Source organism: Trachurus trachurus (assembly GCF_905171665.1).
Source record: "Trachurus trachurus genome assembly, chromosome: 15".
Classification (NCBI taxonomy): Eukaryota; Metazoa; Chordata; class Actinopteri; order Carangiformes; family Carangidae; genus Trachurus; species Trachurus trachurus.
Window position 1 is genome coordinate 27,075,080 of NC_139906.1, and position 15,869 is coordinate 27,090,948.

The following is a 15,869-nucleotide window of genomic DNA, read 5'->3' on the forward strand; positions in this document are numbered from 1 at the left end:
CCTGCCCACTTCTATTACATCTCAGTTCATTCCACCACCACCTGGCTGTGGAGCAGAAAGGAGGTCACAGCTACGTTCACTCAGTCTCCTGCTGCCCCCTGCTGTTCACACAGGCTCAGTGCGTCAGGAGAGAGACAGTCTGACACACAGTACAACTGCAGCCTACAGAGACTATACGTTATAATACATATACCCCAGGAACAGCTCTCTGGGATGACACCTGAATGAGCTTTGACTGTTTCCATGGAGAAACTCCACTAAACACATAAGATAAACAACATCTCTTTGCTTTACATGTCCCGCTGTCTCGTACTGGGAGGATGGAGTCATGTAAAAGGAGAAAGGAAGAGGAGATTTTGTATGATTATAATGGGCAGGAGATGAATTATTAATAGATGAGTCTGATCTGCTCATCCTGTGGTCTATACACATCAAAGCGCACGCAACTAGTCTCCAAGGCAACAAAGGATAGGCCTCTGTATTGGGATGACCCTGAGCTAATTGATTTGACTCTTAGGCCAATTAAAATTTAAACATGCCATCTCTGAACAAAGAGGGAGCGTGTCTCAGAGAGGAGAGCCTGGTCTGACTGGGCCCAGTGTGACCCACGGTTTAGTACAGTAGAGGCTGTTAATGAAGATGGACGTGGCCTCTGTTACACCACCCACAGCTTCCTGAGGAGCAGTTCTCAAGCTCAGAGTGAGCTGTTCTTCTTTTATTATTATAATTATTAAAGGTGTACAGAAAAGAAAAATTAATTTGATTCCACTCTGGGTCATAAAATTAGTGTAATAACTCGTCTATCAGATGATATAGCCCAAACTTTGTTCATTTTGAAGTAGAAGAATAATGATACATTGTGTTCTTACAAATAAAAATCTGAAAAGTCTGGCGTGCATATGTATTCACCCTGAGTCAACACTTTGTTGAACCTTTCACTGCAGTTACAGCTGCAAGTCTTTTGGGGTTTGTCTCTAGCAGCTTTGCACATCTACAGCTGCAGTTTTTGTCCGTTCTTCTTTACAGAACAGCTCCAGTTGAGACAGATTGGATGGAAAGAGTCTGTGAACAGCAGTTTTCAAGTCTTGCCACAGATTCTCAGCAGGATTCAGGTCTGGACTTTGACTGGGCCGTTCTAACACATGGACATGCTTTGATGTAAACCAGTCCATTGTAGCTGTGGCTGGATGTTTAGGGTGGTTGTCCTGCTGGAAGGTGAACTTCTGTCCCAGTCTCAGTCTTTTTCTGCCTCCAACAGCTTTTCCTCCAGGATTGTGCTGTATTTAGCTCCATCCATCTTCCATCAACTCTGATCAGCTTCCCTGTCCCTGCTGAAGAAAAGCCTCAGCACAGCCTGATGCTGTGACCTCCATGTTTCACACTGGGGATGGTGTGTTCATAGTGTTCTGCATGTAGCAATTTTGGTCTTTGACAAATATCTTCAACACCATGTATCATTTTCCTTCCACTTCACAATGATGCACTACTTTGTGTTCTATCACATAAAATCCCAATAAAATACATTTAGGTTTGTGGTTGTAACGAGACAAAATGTGGAAAAGTTCAAGGGGTATGAATACTTTTGGATGGCACTATATCTTGTTTTGAGGTATGATGTTGTGGGAGATTGTGTTTGGATTATTTTGTAATATGTATGTAAGTGATATTAAGTGGAAATTTTTATTGGTGTATCTGGGTTTGTTTCTTGTATGTTGTCATTATTTTGAGTCTGATGTAGAGGATTTATATCCTGTATCAGATATATTTTCATTAAGTTTCATTAAATAAATGTGAGCAAGGGAGTTCTATAAGCAGTTGTTATATTATCTACCGAGCCCAAAGTGTTTCCGTACCAGGCTGCAAACATGTTTATTTCTAATGTAAATTCTGGACATTATAACATGAGAGTCTATGGAGCCTGACTCACTCTAGTGGTCAGTTTATTTACTTCACTGTTGGCTTTATTTTCCAGCCTCTTGGAGGTTAATGCTTAATCTTCATGGAGGTTGTGATGCTCTCTAGTTGTTAAAACAGCTTTGTGAGAGGTTCTGATCCATACCGCACTAAAGCATAAAGCTTACTGTAATTAATGTATCATTCTCAATATGAATGATGTGGACTAAACGTTAGTAAGATCCTGACAAGTAACACACGTGTCTGGCTTTGAACTTTGTGCCTTATAGTCATTAAGAACAACAGAGGCCCGGAGGTTATGAGCAAAAAACATCTAAATTGTTGTTGTAGTGCCATCATGACGTGAGGGGACACGAGTTTTGTTGCCTTGACGACTGGGTGACTTTGTTTTTTTTCTTCTTGTATGACAGCTCTCTCCTCCTCCTCCTCCTCCTCCTCCTTAGTGGATGCAATCAGTGTGTGTGTGTGTGTGTGTGTGTGTGTGTGTGTGTGTGTGTGTGTGTGTGTGTGTGTGTGTGTGTGTGTGTGTGTGTGTGTGTCTCAGGAGGGGCAGGCAGAGCTGGCTGTTTGACTAACAGGAGGATTTAAACCTCAGCTGATGCCAAAATTTCAGTGTGTTTCAGGCTTAGTGCTAATTTGACAATGTGTTGTGTTGTCTTTTTTTTTGTGTTTCAGATAGGTTTATGATTTTCGGTGTTAGACTGTTTTGTTTGCTGCTTTGGGTACAAACATGTCGTATCCAGGTTTTTCTCTAACCAGGAACAGAAGGTCTACTATTTTCTACTTTCAAGTAGTGATAATAACAATATCTGTAATCCTTTCCACCCGAGGAGAGCTGCAGCACCTGTGGTGGTTGGTGGTGAGATGTTGAGAGACTCACCTGCTACATTCAATGAGAGTGACTCGGAGTCGTCCCTCCACCAGCTTGCTGTCCTGGACTGACAGGTCCAAGTCACAGGCCGACCCCAGCGGAGGCTGCACTTGGAACGGGAAGAAGGGCTTGTATCTGGAGAGAAACACAGGAAACATCCACACTGCAGTTTAAACAGGACTTCTACTGATGTAAAAGTCTGACTCTGCATAAATAAAATGTAAAGAATCCAACTAACGCAGACAGGGAAAACCTACGCTGCCTCTTTACTGACACAAATCCATCATTGTCATTGACCTTTAAATGGAATTCACCATGTGCTGATACTTTAAATACAAGTAGACAATGATGGCGACACAAGACGCAAGTCACTTAATCAGATTTAAAAACCTTGTTCTTTATCTGTGAATGGTATGAAATGATACACAGTGGAATGCATCAGCTCTGGTTCCTACCACAGTGAACAGGGTGTGGTGCACAGTACAGCGGCTCAGAGTCTCCATAACAGCAGCCACTGTGTTGCCTGACAGCACACACCCATTCTCTGCTCTAAATATTGGACATTGTTCAGACCAGTCATCCACTCCGCTGACTCCACTGACTGATGCTACAGTACTGTCTCCTGCATACAAGTTGCACACCCAAACAGAAAGTTTCATCGATCAGAGACAAAACTCTTAGCTAGATAGATCAGCTGTGACCTGATGATGCACTAATTCTCAAAACAATCTGTTCTTCCAATCAGCCTTTACTTCCTGCTATGGCCCAAAAATATCCTAGCAGAGCATCAGTTTCTCTGTAAATGTAGATCAACTGGAGAGAATCTCTGAGGTATGCTTTCATGATAAGAGGAACATTTGCAATATGCAATAATACTGGGTTGTGCGCTTGTGTAAAACAAACATGTGGGTGGCAGTTGTTTTTTGTTTAATTATAAATACAAAAAAAGAAGAAAAGAAATTGAAACGTTGCTTTCTGCTTTACTGGAGCCGATATAACAAAACAACTATGGTCATAGAACTGTAAGTGTACCAGAACAAGTGAGTAAGCAATTTTGACTCCATCACACACCTGGTGAACATCAGCATACCAAGACTGCAAGAAGACTTAACATTTACCGATTGTTTTTCTATTGTTCTTCACTAAAATAAAAATATTCATCATTCTAAATCAATAATTCATGACCATCTCTGATTGTGGTCAGTGATTCTATTATTTCCTATGAATATTTTTATGGAAAAATCTGCACTCCTATTTCCCAGAAGACACCATTTCCACAATTCATTTTTGTTATTTCATAGCAGCAACTAAGAAAAACCAATGTACTTTCTAGAGATGAAAGTGTCATAGGTTTCACACTTTATCATGGTAGATTGAAGATGGTGAGTATTACAGTTTCTATATTACTTATCACTGAAGCTGTGGTTAATTTGACTCAGGTTAGGTTTTGTACAACATCAACCAGCAACAGGGTCATAGATGTATGCAACAACAATGTGGTTTGTTGTGTGTCAGACACTGGTCCCTATGACAGGGGTGTGCTAAACATGTTATTTCAGGTGAAATGAGTTCAGCTTGTTTTATTACTTTTTAAATATTTTCAGTCCATTTGAATAAAACTGTGATAATACTGATTTATGTCTTCGTTTTGGTCGCTATAATCCTAAGACTACATTTCTATACCATATCACTCAGTTGAAGAAGGAGCAGTGCTGGTCATGAGGGACAACGTGTCCTCTGGTGGTGCATCATTCTGTCCTCACATGTCAATTTTTTTTTTTTTTAGGAATCACATATTGTCCCCAGTCGTCAGTAGCCTAATGCTCAAGTCACCAACATCAACATACGTACATCTTCTTTTACAATTTAACTGACACTGATCCAATAATCTATAATCAATACAACTCAGATCATTTTACTGAACAAACGGTCTCTTTATTTTCTTATTAGGAGACACACATTCCTGCTGTGTCACTGCAAAAAGAGGATACATGTATATTATAGAGCAGCTATGACTATTTGAGAGCTCATAAAATAAAAGGGTAGATGTATAAAGGTAGTAATTTGTCTAAATACCAGCTGTTTACAATTTTGTTCGGACAAATTCGGCGCTACTCAAGCTAGCCGTTGTGACCAACGCACTTCCGGTTACTTTCACAAATGAAAACACCCATTTCCCTTTACATACAGAAAACCATGACGATAGAATTTGTGCTTTTACTTTGAAATAGGAAGCTAACCTATACCTCGATGTACTGTAGCTAGCTTGAACCAAAATAAACCGTCTTTGCTTGAACCCTCCGTTTTGACCGATCTCGTCCCGTTACCGGCATTTGACCGCTCAAGATGCCTTACCGGAGAGTTTTGTCAGCTCTGAGACGAAGATCGACCCGTTTAGAGTTGCTGAAGAGTTTCTCTGATGACTTTAGGTGGAGGCAGGCTAACACTACCTATGCACTTCCAGCGTTTGAGCTAAGCTAATTATGGGCGATACGGCTCTATCTCCCTTGTTACTGCACGCACAGTCGAAAGGATGGTGTCTATCTGCTTGTCATGGACTCGGGAGTGAGGCAAGACACGAAAAAAAAAATGTTGGCATTTCCCTTTAAAACCAGCCGTCAGGACTTCTGTAACCTTGTGATGTCACAACAAAAGAGGCTCAGAGCATCCTCTTCTCTGATTGGCTGACACTGACCTGTTGTTATTTGAGGGATGTAAAACTCTGAAAATTATTTTGTGGTTTTGGTTCTTAAAACCACAAATATAAATCCTTATGCCATCAGACACCATCAGAGAGGAGGAAAATATGAGGCCTTTAAAGTGTAGTGGTACTCCCAGCGCCAGTCAATTGGAGTTGTGCTGTTTTACAATCCTCATCATCCCAGTCCTGGGCCGGCAGCCAAAACAACAGCTAAACCACAGTGACAGTGCAATCAATGCACAAGTCTCCTGTCTGTGGCACAGGCACAGAGGCTGAGCTGTTTGTTTGCAGCCCTGCTCATCCTTCCCCTTTCAACAGGAAGTGACCAGAGGGAAGAGGTTAAAGAAAAACAGCAGAAATCTACACAATTATGTAACAAAACAGCCAATGAGCCTGACACTGTGTGTGCTTGCGCGCATGTGTAGTCAATGCCATGAGAGCTGCATGAACATTATTATTCAGGTGATGTTTCACTTCTCATGCACCTGCACAGCATGTTTTTGGCTACAATATTCAGCAGACAATGTTAAATACAATACTCTAAGCTCAGCTGGTGTTACGTGCACCAGAGAAGCTGTGACCAGGAAAAAAAGATGTGTGAGGAATATTTTGACAAAACAGAGGATAAAACACAGACGTGTGGTGTTACCCTTCAGAGTCTACGACATTTTCTTCTGTATTAGTCTCGCCCGGTCTCCTAAACCTCAGCCCTGGGATGCACAATCAAGTAATTGACATCTTTTTTCAGGACAACCTGGGCTTTCAGAATATTCATTATGTAGTGTCATATGAATGTAGAAAAGGCTCTATGATCAGAAAAAGAAAGGAAAATAAAAAACGGAAAAAAAATTTGTTGGAAACACACAGGAAATGATTAGAAACTTCTTTTTAGACACTATATTACTGTTTTTCTATTTGTCGTTATTTATTTTAGATATTGGGGATTAGGGGAAAAGAGGATAAGGGTTTTAACGATATTATTTATATTATTTACAAAACTGCCCAAAACAGTGTTGAGTCTGCAACGAGGCAGAGAACCACATCAGGCCTGACATTTCCATTGTGATTTTCTGATAATGGCAATCATATAAGGCAACGGAGCAACCATCTGGATGTAAATGAACACTCTTGGTGTGAAGGCGCTCAGGTCTCCTATAGGACTTTGTTTCCATCCTGTGATGGGACAGGAGTCTCCTATTGGACACGGATGTTTGAGGCAGGACTACTCTGCTTCTGGGTGAGCTACAGACACACCAGTGGATTCTTTGTAAAGGCCGAAGTGTCCCGCTTTCAATTAAACATTATGTTGCAATCATTCGGTGTTCCAGAGATAGACGAAAAGAGTGAAACAATACCCGATGGCACCGACCTCAGAGGGTTAGACTTGGTGTGGTGGTGTGTCAAAGAGGTACTAATTCCATCGTAGTTTTTTTTTTTTTTTAATGACTGTCTTTTGTGTCTTGCTGCTGCTGTTTCGGACACGTGAATCTAAATAAAGGTTTCAATCAATCCTTTAGCAAAGACAGACAACAGACAGTCCTGCATCACATTGTTTATCTTTATTAGAAATGTAGGAGCTATTTGTTTTCTATTTTTTTAAGTGTACACATACACACTAGCACCTCCAGGACTCCTGTCCTCTAAACAGGGACAGCTGACTGTGTTAAAGTAAAAGCATCCCAGCTCTGGCTCTGCAGAGTATTCCCTGGGAGTGGACGTGGGTGCTGTAATGCCCAGATTACCTCCAGTGGGCTGTAGTCCCAGCCCTCCCCTCCGCACAACTACCATCTGTGCAACTCAGCAAATCCCAGGGTCCGTCCGGCTTTCGTTCTCTGAGGCTGCTCTTCATTACATCATCATCATCACACTCTGCATGATCACTGCTGATACACATTCACACGCACACTTAGAGCCCTCCTGTTTGCTGCAGAGGCACACAACTCAGAGGCAGCGAGCGTGTTTGCGTTTAACAGTGGAGGCTGTGTTGATGTATTTAAGCACAGACATCAGCGGCTTTCTGAAGGACATTTCACAGGCTGCAGCTTTCCTGGGCCCAACTTAGCTCCGTCCAGATTCAGCACCAAATCCTCTCAGGCCTCAGCAATAACCAAAATGTAATATCTCCATGCAGTTCAGCTCAAATATCCCCATATATGATGATGACACTGATTATATTTCATATTAAGTCTCTCACACGGCTCCCAGCCTCCATCTGGGATTCACTGGAGTTTAGTCTGTGATGATGAGTGGTGGAAAATATCATCAGTCACTCAGTGACATGACAGATTACAGGGCTGGACCCACTGCAGCGGTCCAGCTAAGACCAAATAATACTGTAACCACAAATATCACATCTGGCTGCATGTCACAGTGTTCCAGATAGATGAACAAGATTTCCTACAACAGAGATGATAAATTCACTGACAGACAGTTGTTAAAAAAAGTCATCCAGACCTATTTTTATTTTTTACTTTTACTTATTATTTAATTTACTAATTCATTTATTTATTTATTTCCACTCTTAGTATTTAATTCCCATTTTATTTTTTCCCACTTTTTTAAATTTTATTTTAATTTATTTATCTATCTATTTTCAATGTATTATATTTTATTTTGTTATTTAATTATTTTATTTTATTTAATTATTTAAATTGTAACTTATATCACTATACGGCCTGTCATTCATTTTTTTAATACAAAGTCATATGTTATGTAAAATTATAAAAACGTTTAAATAAATTGTTCTAAAAAAGAAAAAAAAAGAAAAGAAAAAGAAAGAGCAGGTCACATTGTGTTTTCTCTTTATGATAATTAAGGATGCAACCAAGAATGGACAATGTTGTAGATGCAACATCAGTATAAGTAAAAAATGTAATTGTTTTAAACATGTTTGTCAAATGTATGTGTCTGACTGATAAGGTGACATGTTATATGTATGTGTGGTGATGCTAAATGTACACAAGTGCAATAAAACCTGCACAATTAAAAAGTCCAAACTTTGTCAAAACACCTCTTCAACCTGCAGAAATGTGAACATGTAGAACAGGGGTTTCAAACGTGAGGCCCGCAGGCCAAAACTGGCCCGCCACGGGATAAATTTGCCACAGATGAAGACAACTGAATCTTGTATGGAAAAAAGCATTAAAATCGCAATAATTGAAGGATTGTGGCACCAATAATCTAATCGAATCGACAATCGCTATAATCGAAGAATCAAAGCTCCCATAATCGAAATGGAATCGAATCGTGAGGTACCCTTGTTGAAACACCCCTACTGTCTCTGAACGTAAATCACTGGGCCCTCTCTGATGTAAAACAAGGTATTGTTACAAATTAAACAGCTGGACAGAAATCTGTGTGTATGTATTTCTAACTGCTTAGCTGAGCCTGAGTTTTCCACAAATCTAAATGTGTCCAACTCTTGTAAGCTGCTGCTGACTGAGACAGGCCCAGTTCACATCCCCCCCTCCCAGCAGCAGCACAGGAGCAGGACAGAGAGAGAGGAGGGGGGATCTGACACTGAACCATCTTCTTCATTCCATCTAAATTAGGGATGCAAACAATTAATCGACTATCGATTAATTGTCGATAAGAATTTAATCGATTAAATTAAATTACTTGCAATTAATCGTTCCTTTTCAATGGGAGTTTTACTGTGAAATGTAAACAAGCAAAGCCGACATAATGTAGCGGATCTCTGTGTAAACGTGTGCAGCGCAGCGCACTGCAGCACTCAAGGGAGAGAGGGAGAGGAGGTGAAAAGAGACAACAACACCTGTTGTAGCTTTACGGGACTCAGGCTGTACCATCGCTAACACACAGACGACCAGTGAGTAACGAGTCAAAAAGCCGCCGACACGGAGCTGCCTGAGGAGTTGTAATGCAGCCTGAACGCAGCTCAAACCCACGGTGCCTCAGCACGGCGACCAAGCTTTGATAAACACACCGGATCCGCGCTGGTTTACAGTATCCTTCCGTAGTTTAGCCGGTCGCTACCGGAGCTTAATTAAAAAAGAAAAAAAAAGCGCTCGTTGCGGAGCCGCGGAGAACAGCGCGTGTGTCCACGCTGTGTTGGTTTATGTAACTTGAGGGGACAAATGAACCACATATTTATTGTCATGCATTGCTGACCTGGGCATTGTTTCTCATTAAATTAGAAAACCCTTTCCTATCATTCCCCTTTTCCGTGCATGGTTGAAGGAGACTGGCTCGCATCCACACTCCCACTCCCTCCTGCGCCGACATGTCACCTTAAGTCACATAAACCTGTACGGGTGTGTGGACACAACCACCTATATTGTTGTCAGCGCCTCATCACCGCTGGTGTTTAAAAGGCTCCGTTCTTTCTGCAGTCAGGTTAAAGCGCACATCCGCCGTGTTGGTAAACAAATAGTCCCTCTGTATCAACGGAGGAAACCGTGCTTGCAGGCTTGGGTTGGAGGTGGTGTGAGTGCGGGCCAGCGAGGGACAGGGGAGGGGGGGCATTAGAGCTTCAGCGCGGTACGGAACAACTGGCCCGTGTGAGTGCGTCCTTATCTGTGGCCGCTGCAGCCCACACGGGCTTTGCCTTTCAGCAATCAAGCGCTGTTTTTGTCAATGTTAAAAACAATAACAGCAACAGCTGTCGGCAGCTGAGATCGCTGTGCCGTCACCATAGAAACGCAAGACGCATTACGGCTCATTAGCAAAATACCTTTCAATGGAAACACCCGCAAATGGCAATTGCACTTTTTCGAAGTTTCAGAAATATCGCTTTTATTTTGCAAAAATCTGTAATGGAAACGCAGCGGTGTCTCTCATCTCATCTCATTATGATAGGACTTCAACCTCAGAGCTCTATGTCCCAATAACGTGCTACTTAAACATTTTCATTGTGCTGTGCTCTTAAAATAAACTAACAAATACTAGTGTAAGTCCATAAGGAATGTTGATCTTAAATTTTCCCCTAATATTTAGGTTCTCAGGAAAATCGCCGCTTATCAATTAATCGATCATCGATCGATAAGGTCTATCAACTATCGATTAATGAATTACTCGATAATTTGCATCCCTAATCTAAATTCTATTCAGTGTTTTCACATCAGAAATATGATTTAATCCATTGACATTAGTGTTGTTCCCAATGAGATATTATTGAGTGTATTCAGGAACATTTGGAAATGCACTCAGAATTAGCCATGCACTGTGTAGTCTATGATTTAGCCTCATCTATGAAAATGAGAACAAAAAGCTAACAGGCCCACAGAGGTCTGCTGCTTCATCCCTCTCACTGCAGTGAGAGACAAACAAATGCATCCTATCATATTACAGAGGAGCATTACCATCTTCCTGAAACAGACACAGAGCTACAGGGGGACGTTTACTGTAGCCAGTAGTGTTGGATGCAGGATAAGCACCACCTGTGGGACCTCCCTCACCTCATTTATCACATAATGCACAGACTGAGCAGTAATCATCACTAACTGCAGCCTCAATTCAATGTCCAATTAGGGCTGTCGCAGCCATGGAATTTTAGTTAACAATTAATCACCATAATTGCGATTTAATTGTCTTTTTTGTCTCCTTTTTCATTCCACTAAAAACTGAACTGTGCCCACAGTGGTGCTGTGGTGTTTGGCTTTGCAGCTACTGTAAATCCATGATGCTAATGTCAATAGATGCTCATTGAAATGCTGTAGAAATTAAAGGGATAGTTCACCCAAAATTCAAATTTCACTCATTATCTACTCGCCCCCATGTCGACTAAGGGTTGGGAGAAGTTTCAGAGTCCTCCGTTCCTTCTCTGAGTTACAGCGGGGCTCCATGCTGCACTGCATGTCCATATGACGGTTGCGAATGGGCCTCACTTTTCTTCGTCCAAAAAGACGCACCAAAAAACATCCAAATACCTCCATGCTGCTCGTCTGTAATTTCCCTCTTGTATTGAAGCCCCGACATGAGAAATTGTTCCGAAAAAAATTAAATAAGTCTATATTTTAAGCTTGTTTGTAGTGGAAGCTCTCAGTGTCTCAGTTCACTGCTTTGCCTGTGTCAGTGCAAATCTCGCGTGATTTGCATTGACACCCAGTTCACGGCTCCGAAATCACGCGAGATTCCAGCAGAGCAACACTGGGAGCTTCCGCTACAAACAAGCTTAAAATATAGACTTATTTAATTTTTTTCGGAACAATTTCTCATGTTGGGGCTTCAATGCAAGAGGGACATTACAGACGAGCAGTATGGAGGTATTTGGATGTTTTTTTGGTGTGTCTTTTTGGACAAATTAAAGTGAGGCCCATTCGCAACCGTCATATGGACATGCAGTGCTGCACGGAGCCCCCCTGTAACTAAGAGAAGGCACGGAGGACTCTGAAACTTCTCCCAGCCCTTAGTCGACATGAGGGTGAGTAGATAATGAGTGAAACTTGAATTTTGGGTGAACTATCCCTTTAAGCTCCTCAAAATAAACAGTTGGTGGCTTCACTCATGTGTCATTAAACCATAGAAGAAGAAGAAGAAGAAGAAGAAGAAGAAGAAGAAGAAGAAGAAGAAGAAGAAGAAGGGTGTATAACATGATGATGTCATTAAAAGAGGACCAGTCAAACCCTCAAAGGGTGGAAAACGACGAGGACACAGTGATGAAATCTGACACATCTGTTAGTTTCATCCATCTGTTTTTATACAGATGAATGGAAACCATTTTAACAATCATGCAAAATAAGTGCGGTCAGCTCAAATGATTGCGATCAGGCGATTATGTAATAATTGTGACAGGCCTATTTCCAATCAAATGTAATGAAAAAAATCTCACAACTTCCTGTAACTGTTCAAATCAAACTCTGTCTGTACGTCACTACTTTATTTACACAACTCTGTGTTTTGAATATAACACTGATCTTTCCAACCTTCAGACACAAGTACAGTAGGCTACTGTACAGTCTCTGATGTGTGCAGCCATATTTGACTACTGCAAACAATGATCTAATCTCCACCAGCGGCTCGGACTAGAGGTCTGAGGGGACAAAGTCAGTCTGCTTCAGAGGCCCTGTTGTTCAGACCTGGTACCAACATCCGTCCCAGCTGATCTGATCTGTGGTCAGTGTAAACACAGCCAAGACACATGGGATCCAAACACTCAGACCACATACAGCTACATCTCTTCAGGAGTGGAGGACCAACTACTCTACTCACACAGTCTCATTGGTACCGCAACACTGTCAAAGTATTGAATATAAAGCAGGAAGTGACACATGATCAGAATAGAGATGCATTTTAAAACAGGTGTGAAAACACACTTAGAGCTGACGGGTTGTGATTGGATCACTGTAGGAGTGTGTGTGCAGGTCGGAGTCGGGCCTTAGAGAGCAGGAAACACTGCACTGTGATAACAGACAGGAAATGACATCATCAGCCAATCTGCCCCTGATAACAGAGGGTGGGAACCTTCTCAGGGCTCGACTCAAGTGAGCGGTCAGAGTGCAGTTGTGTTTTTGTTGTGGTGCTGCTGTGAGCAGGTCTGTGACTGGTGTATGAATACACATCCACTATCTAAGAGCTCTTCCTTTTTTGTGAGGCAAAGAGTGATAACATGTTTCCACTCTCTCACGAGTGAACTTTAACTTCCCTTTTTTACTCTTTCTCTTTCTCTCACTTCTTCAAAGTGAACTGTCATTTCTACTTTCAGTGAGGTTCACACTCTTTTATAGTATTTGGCCCCTTTCATCATTTTTATGTTTTACTGTTTAGCTACATTGAATTATTGTGGATGTATTTCAGGTTTTTTTTCTCCTCTAATAAAAGTTAAAAAGAAATTAATGTGATAGTTTTATTACATTCTTACAGAGACTGTAAATGGGTCAATGTCAAGTATTTTTTCGATAAAAATCTGACTATATACAGGAAAATAAATCTGGACTCAAATGTGAATGTAATTCCCTTTTGTAATGTTTCTTGAGAAATTTTTCCAACATTTGTAACATTATTTAGAAGAAAAGTGTTGTTTTTAGGATACATCCTGCTCACTGTTGCCAAAATGCATTAACATTTATACAGAAACACAGCAACAAAAATCTATTTCAATTAAGGTTTTCGGAAGAATGTATTGTTTTTATAAATCCACTTAAATCCACTATAGGTGCATCGAATATCTAATATTGATAATTTTTCTGTGGTTGCCCCATTTGACATTTTCAGGGGCATTCAGTCTGACTTTTTTTTAAGGTTGAAATGACATAATACCAACGTGGATACAAAGTGTACATTTCAACAAATCTGATGCTTTTAAAACAATTTTTGAAGATATTTCTTATTGCTTATCTTGTCATTTTATTTATTTGTTTTTCACTGATCCATATATTATAGATGGACATTAGGGGTGTGTATTGGCAAGAATCTGGTGATACAAAACATACCACGGTACAGGGTCAACACTAGGGTCAATATGATATACTACGATATATTGCAATGCTATAAGGAAGACTATATATTGTGATTTCTTACCTTTTTTGACTGTGCTAATTTCGCTTACACTTGAGCATGTGATGAGCCACAGTCAGTGGCTGAACGACTGCTGTGAATGTTTGCATGTAAACTGTATGTAAAATCGATACAGTGCTTTTGAATATCAACACATACTAAATATCATGATATCTTATTTTCTTACATGGACACTGCCTCCATTCTCTTGGCAACTTGCCAGCACATGCTGCTGCTGCTGGTTAATACAATGGTAGATGCACCTGTCACTCAATGTGACAAACCCTCAATTACACAGAACTTAGAGCAATGTTAACATTTGACTGAAATGAGCAAGTACAGTCGCCAATGACTCATATAGCTAGAGAGCAAACTGTTTTTGTGCCAGGATTGTAAAAACATGTTTATTTCTGCTGTAAAATTGGACATTTTAACATCCAACTGTCTGGGGACTGACTCAGTGTTGGAGACTCACTTTAGAGGTCATTAGAGGAGCGGCTGTAGCGGTTGGTTTTTCCGTGTTGGCTTCACTTTTCAGCCTCAGGGCTCACCGCTCTGTCAGATCACACCCGTCTTTGACCTAACCTGCTTTTTGTCTTTTGTCAGCTACACCACTGCAACGCATCATGACTGCACCTCCTGTGTCTCCAGGGACACGTTTGGCAAAGACAATGGTACACAGATACACACACACACAAAAGCAGCTGGTAATCAATGAGAAGATACAAAAGATACTAAATTATCCTCAGTAGAGCATAATCAATTATTAAAAATAGAAAGAACACTAGACTCTCTCGCTGTCTGTGTGTGTCTGTGTGTGTGCGTGTGTGTGTAAGGCTAAAGACATGAGACACAGTGTGCATACTGAAGCTGTTTTCTGGGCACTTTACCAGTAGCAGAGAGGAAAAGACAAAGCTTCTGTTTAAAACACCTCACATGACATGTGGACTAGTGTTTGCTAGAGGGCACATAGCACATAGCAAATTCTGAAACCATTGGATGGAGGCTCTACAATCAGCTGAGACCAAAACTGAGCTTTTTGGTTCATAAACTAAGTATTGAAGTAAAACTGAAGGCAGCAGGAAACACCGGCTCCACTCTTCAGTCTTTTTGCAGCAGGTTCTAAACAGTTGAGCTGTTTTGTAGTAGGACCTCAGGTCTCTTTCATGTAACTTGAGATCTTAATGCTCAAAAAGGTTCAGTCAGGCATGTGTTTCTGGGATCATATGGTTGTCTGGAGATCAGATATGACTTCCCCTCCACACTGTTGCACCATTACTGCCTGAGAGCCCTGTGGATCCTGTGATGTTGCAGAATGATTTATGTTAGAGGTATCCTCTGTAACTTTCTTTGGTTTTCTAAGAACATGCTGTTGAGTTGTGAATTGGTGAAAGAACTTTCAATGTTTCTACTTTTTTAATCCAATTGTGTGCTTGCTGATGCTGAAAAAAGCTGAATGAATGTTAAGTTATCAGTAAAAACAGAGGGCCACCGTAAATTCAGCTCCCAACCCTTTTTAGACATTCTGGAAATCTTATGATTTTATTTAAAAGACACAGTTTGAGCTGTGATTTCAGTCATATTTACTATAAAATCGTCAGACTGTCGAACCCTTACTCTAAATCTAGTGATAAGTGGGAAAAGTTGACAGTATGCCTCCTGATAGAAACTGTCTGCACCAACTTATTGTGAAAGAGCAATGGCCAATGGGGAAACTGTCAGTGAGACTGGTCTGTTCTGTTCTGTATGGTATGGTATGGTATGGTACAGTCTGGTACGGTACAGTATGGTCTGGTATGATACGGTACAGTCTGGTATAGTATGCTCTGGTCTAGTATGGTCTGGCATGGTATGGTATGGTACGGTACGGTATAGGGCTGTCACTTTTTATTCGGCATTCGAATATTCGTTCGAACGTGGGGTCAAAAG

The 15,869-nt window shown here is 41.0% G+C and overlaps 1 protein-coding gene across 1 annotated transcript in view; it reads right to left on the reverse strand.

The window, feature by feature from the left end:
- The window catches only part of pdzd8 (PDZ domain containing 8), a 54,936-nt gene that overhangs the window by 31,580 nt on the left and 7,487 nt on the right, over positions 1-15,869 (reverse strand). Inside the window, exon 2 of the mRNA XM_083988051.1 lies at positions 2,795-2,920. Coding sequence (XP_083844177.1) covers positions 2,795-2,920 — 126 coding nt within the window. The remainder of the gene's footprint in view (positions 1-2,794; positions 2,921-15,869) is intronic.